This window comes from Vespula pensylvanica, chromosome 1, assembly GCF_014466175.1.
Source record: "Vespula pensylvanica isolate Volc-1 chromosome 1, ASM1446617v1, whole genome shotgun sequence".
NCBI classification, from domain to species: Eukaryota; Metazoa; Arthropoda; class Insecta; order Hymenoptera; family Vespidae; genus Vespula; species Vespula pensylvanica.
The window spans coordinates 3,669,589-3,674,588 of record NC_057685.1 but is presented as its reverse complement, the minus strand read 5'-3'; the positions used below and the strand labels follow the sequence as shown (position 1 = coordinate 3,674,588).

Sequence of the window (5,000 nt, the reverse complement as noted above, 5' to 3'; positions counted from 1 at the left end):
AGCGGTGATTCACGTAAGGATTCATCCTCGAATCATCGTTGTCCGAACGATCAACAACAAAGGGGAACGGAAAATGGTGTTAGACATGTAATAGCGACATTACCAGGAGCAACGACGACAACGACGCCGACGATGACGACGACGACGACGGCAGTAGGATTAAGCGGTGTTGGTTTAGGTCAACAACAATCGACCGGTGGAAGTGGAGGAGGTACGAATGGTAATGGACAAGATGGCGTCGTCGTCCAATCGGCGGGTCAACGTCAAGAATCGTCGAGACAAACTAGCGAAGATATATCGTGGGAATTCACGATAAACGAGGCACCAATAGCAAGACTGGAATCGTTGGACGAGCTCGATCAAGATCATGGTAGTTAAGGCAAAAATCTTATAAAAGGAGTTATGAATTCGGACCACAGAGACGACGACGACGACGACGTGCTGTTATGGATCTGAAGCTGTTTGAGCTTCTAACTCGCTACAACCAAAGAGAGATGAATAGACAGAGAGATAGAGAGAGGAGAGAGAGAGAGAGAGAGAGAGAGAGAGAGAGAAATAGATAGATAGATAGATAGAGAAAGAGAGAGAGGAAGAGAGAATCGCGTTCCCTTAATTCGAAACTCGCTTTTGCTTTTTTCTCACAGAAAACGAATTTTTACGAATGACCGATCATTGAAATGAGACAGCGCAATGACAAATAAGAACACACGCTGACTCTTTCGATTTCTTTTTTTTTTTTATCTTTTCTAGAGAGACATGTTACTTATTTCTGTAAAGTTCCAAAATGGCTTCTGCTCCGTTCTTTTCTTTTTTTTTCTCTCTCTCTCTCTTTTTCTTCATACTTTCTTTCCTTCTTTCTTTCTTTCTTTCTTTTCTGCTTTCTTTTTCTTTCTTGCTTTCTTTTTCCTTCTCCCGCTCCTAATCTTGTCTCTAATCTCATGGAAATTCTCTCTAACCTTCTTTTTCCTACTTTGGATATAATCCAAGTCGATCATCTTAATAAAGAAGAGTCTCTCTTGATGCTTTTCGCCATATCACGATCACACGTTACAATGCCAAGATTAACGATTCAAATAATTAGTATATACGTTATACAAATGTATGTATTAATGTATGTGAGAGAGAGAGAGAGAGAGGGGAGAGAGGGGAGAGAGAGAGAGAAAGAGAGAGAGAGAGAGAGAAAGGGAGAAGAGAAACGAATATGAAAAAAAATATACATGTAAACGGCACGTCCTTCGAACGAAGTACATAAAGAATACTGTTAATAAATGTACTTACATACATATGTAAGTACCTACTTATTTACTTACTTACTTACTTACTTACTTACTTACTTACTTACTTACGTACTTACAGTACGCAAAAGTTAGTCAAACGAAATTGTTTTCGAAATCTCTTATAAAGACGAAAGAGAGATAGAGAAAGAAAAAGACACAGAGATATTCGATCTGGCGTAGAACACATTGAAATTTCTTTCGAAGGATTTCTAAGCGTTTCAAAACCTTCGGATAACTTCTATATCTTCAGCAAAGTTTTTTATTATATAAAGCGACACAGCTGCCGAGACGGACACCTAAATCGAACGGGCGACGTTTTTATTCTGTCACCACGAACGATTTATCCGTGTAGTAATTACACGTCGAACAAACACACGTACACGTACAGGGATACACACAGGTATATATATATGTATATAATATATGTATATATACATATATATATACATATATATATACACAGACATACATTACACACAAACACTAACAGACGTATACGCTATACACGCTTGAAATACCAAAAGAATATTTCAAAGGAAAAAGAAAGAAAGAAAAAAAAACTAATAAAAATAAAAATAAAAAATAATAATAAAAATAAAAATGAAAATAATAATAATAATAATAATAATAATAATAATAATAATAATAATGATAAAAATAATATTAATATTAATAATAATAATAATTATAATAATTATAATATAATAATAATTATAATAATAATTATAATAATAATGATAATAATAATAATACAAGAGAAACCAAATGAAACGCAGAATACTAAGAAGAGACAAGTGAAGAAAGAGAAAGAAAATGAAGAAATAAAAGAAGAGGAAGATACGTGTGCGCCATGATAAAGAAAAATGAAAGTATACAATATATGTAATATCCTGCGAGAAGAATGAGAAACAAGAAAAAGAAAAGAAAAAGACAAGAGATGGTAGCGATGGCGGTGAAGAAGGAGAAGCAAGAGGAGGAGGAGAAAGAAGGCGTGGAGGGAAACAAGTATTGGACATAGTCTTTCACCCCCCCCTCCAAAAAAAAAGCGCGTAGTTAATGAGGATATAAAAGATATCACGAAATAAATAAAAAAAGAAACAAAACCGAAAATTAAATAAACGAATAGATAAAATAAATAAATAAATAAAGAAATGAATGAATGAATGAATAAATAAATAAATAAATGAATAAACAAACAGAAAAAAAGCGTAAAGTTACGACGACTGATAAAATGAGTGCATCTTCTTTTTGTAACGCTTATAGGCGAGGTCATGGAAGCATGCGCGGCTGCTTCGCAATATATTATTAAAAAAACGTCGATGAAAATAAATATCATATAATATAATAAAATTATTAGAGAAAGAAAGAAAGAGAGAGAGAGAGAGAGAGAGAGAAAAAGAGAGAGAATGCATTGCCGAATAAATGGTGATTTGTATGGTGATAGGGGGTGGGTGAGAAATAAAGATAAAATTAGATACCAGAACGATCTGAAGTATAATACTTACTTACTTATCGCATGACACAGGCATTCTTTGTTGGTTACGAATCGAACGAGACGGTAATGGTTCTCTGTAAGAAATTCATTCGAAAGTTGGAAAGAGGGAGATAGAGAGAGAGAGAGAGAGAAGGAGAGAGAGAGAGAGAGAGAGAGAATATATAAAATGGCGAATGAGAAAGAGGATTAAAAAGATGATAACAAAAGAAAAAGAAAAGTAAAAAGATAAGAAAAGAATGAGAAGAAAAAAAGTGCAGATTACTTATAATATTCTTAATATTATAGTTAATAATTATTCTTATATTTATATCACGACGTTATTATTATTATGATAACAATAATGATGATGATAATGATAATGATGATGATGATGATGATGATGATGATGATGATGATGCTGATGATGATGATGATTACTATTATTATTGCTGTCATTATTCGAATTATAATTACAACATTGTTTTTATTATCTCGTAAACAAAAAATGGCGAAGAGGAAGAAGGAGAAGAGAAGGGAGGAAAGAACAAGTATGATGATCATTGAAATTATGCATATACATATGCATACGTATGTATATATTATCTTGCAAGGTTTATTTAGGGAGGAAGCGAAGAAATTATCATGGACGATGTTTATGTGATATTAAAATGTATGTACACATATATATATATATATATATATGTACATATGTATATTCGTGTAAGATGATGCAGAGATACATAAATATTGGTATACATACATATATATATACATATATATATGCATATATATACACACATATATACATATTTGTATGTATATTTGTATGTATGTCTATGCTTTTTTAATCACAAGTATGTATCGCCATATCTCTACAATTATCTCTGCTACCACTCTTTTACAAAGTTAAGCGTATATGTATGTATATACTTGCATACATATATACATATACATATATACATATATATATATATATATATATGTATGTATATATATGTACGTTGGTTATTTTCTTCCTCTCTTTTCGTTCTCATCCTCTCGATATTATTATTTTATTATTTCGATCGTCACGATTCACGTATCCATGCTCGTATCGAGCATGGATCATAATGATCTGTGATCGATAATCGATAGATCTTGAGAGAAAAGAAAAGAAAGGAATTGAAAAGTAAAGTAAATAAGAATCTGGAAACAAGGATAAATGAAGATAGTTAAAAAGAAGAACCGCCGTCCCATTCGTTCATTGCTCGTTGTCAGTATTTTCGACCAAAACTTGTAAACCAACTACCGACATTATTCAATATATGTAAACAAACGATGTCGTAAATGACTCGTATAGTTTGTTACTTTGTAAATCAAGACGAAGAAGAAGAAAAAGATTCAATAGAAGAAGACGAAGAAGAAGAAGAAGAAAAAGAAAAAGAAAAGCAGGCCGACATTGCAGGCACTTTATGAGAAAACGAACAAGCAGCTTTTAATTACATACAAAGATAGTGAATCCTTAATTATTCTACTGTAGTAGTACGCAGCACACGTGGATTTTCGCACTTAGGATATACGGCGAAAGAACCGTTTAAATGAGAGAAAGAGAGAGAGAGAGAGAGAGAGAGAGAGAGAGACGACGAGAGAAGAGGTCAAGCGTAAACAAAAATAAAGAAAGAGTGGAAAAAGAAAAGAAAGAACGTTTTTACTGACCGAGCAACGGTTAAAAAAGTCCAGGAAATGAGGGAAGGGAAAGATAAGAGAGATAGATATATAGATAGATCGATAGAGAGAGAAAGAGAGAGAGAGAGAGAGAGAGAGAGAAAGAGAGAGAGTCAGTTCCTTCGAAAAAAAAATAATAAAAAGAAAAAAAAAGAAAAAGAAAAAGAAAAAGAAAAGAAAAGAAATATATTTGTCTCTTCGCGTTTTTCCTCAAAAAATTTTTCTGCGATACGTTCACCTATAGCTTTCGGATACCTAATCTATCTAACCTTTTTCCTTCCACATTTCTGGTATGTAATTTGCTATGCTTTTGAAAGTATTTACGCGAATGGATATGCGTATATCGTAAGGATGAAAGAAAAAAAACATAATAATAAAAGATGAAAAAAAAATAAAAAACGAAAAAACAAAAAAGAAGAAGAAAGTATCGAAAGGAATGACTGCGAATGAATATTTTTGAATAAAAGTGAGTTTGAAATTGGATTGTTAATAAAAACAAAGAGAGAGAGAGAGAGAGAGAGAGAGAGAGAGAGAGAGAGAGAGAG

At 32.7% G+C, this 5,000-nt stretch overlaps 1 protein-coding gene across 21 annotated transcripts in view; it reads left to right on the top strand.

Annotated features, from left to right (window-relative positions):
* The window catches only part of LOC122629946 (potassium voltage-gated channel unc-103), a 130,215-nt gene extending 129,506 nt beyond the window's left edge, over positions 1–709 (top strand). For 18 of the 21 annotated variants that reach the window (XM_043813927.1, XM_043813905.1, XM_043813969.1 and 15 more), the window contains one exon: positions 1–709. This exon is cut by the window's left edge. In XM_043813927.1, coding sequence (XP_043669862.1) covers positions 1–378 — 378 coding nt within the window. In that variant the 3' untranslated portion in view covers positions 379–709. The other 3 variants (XM_043814040.1, XM_043813936.1, XM_043814065.1) reach the window with 1 other exon arrangement.
* Positions 710–5,000: the final 4,291 nt, after the last annotated feature.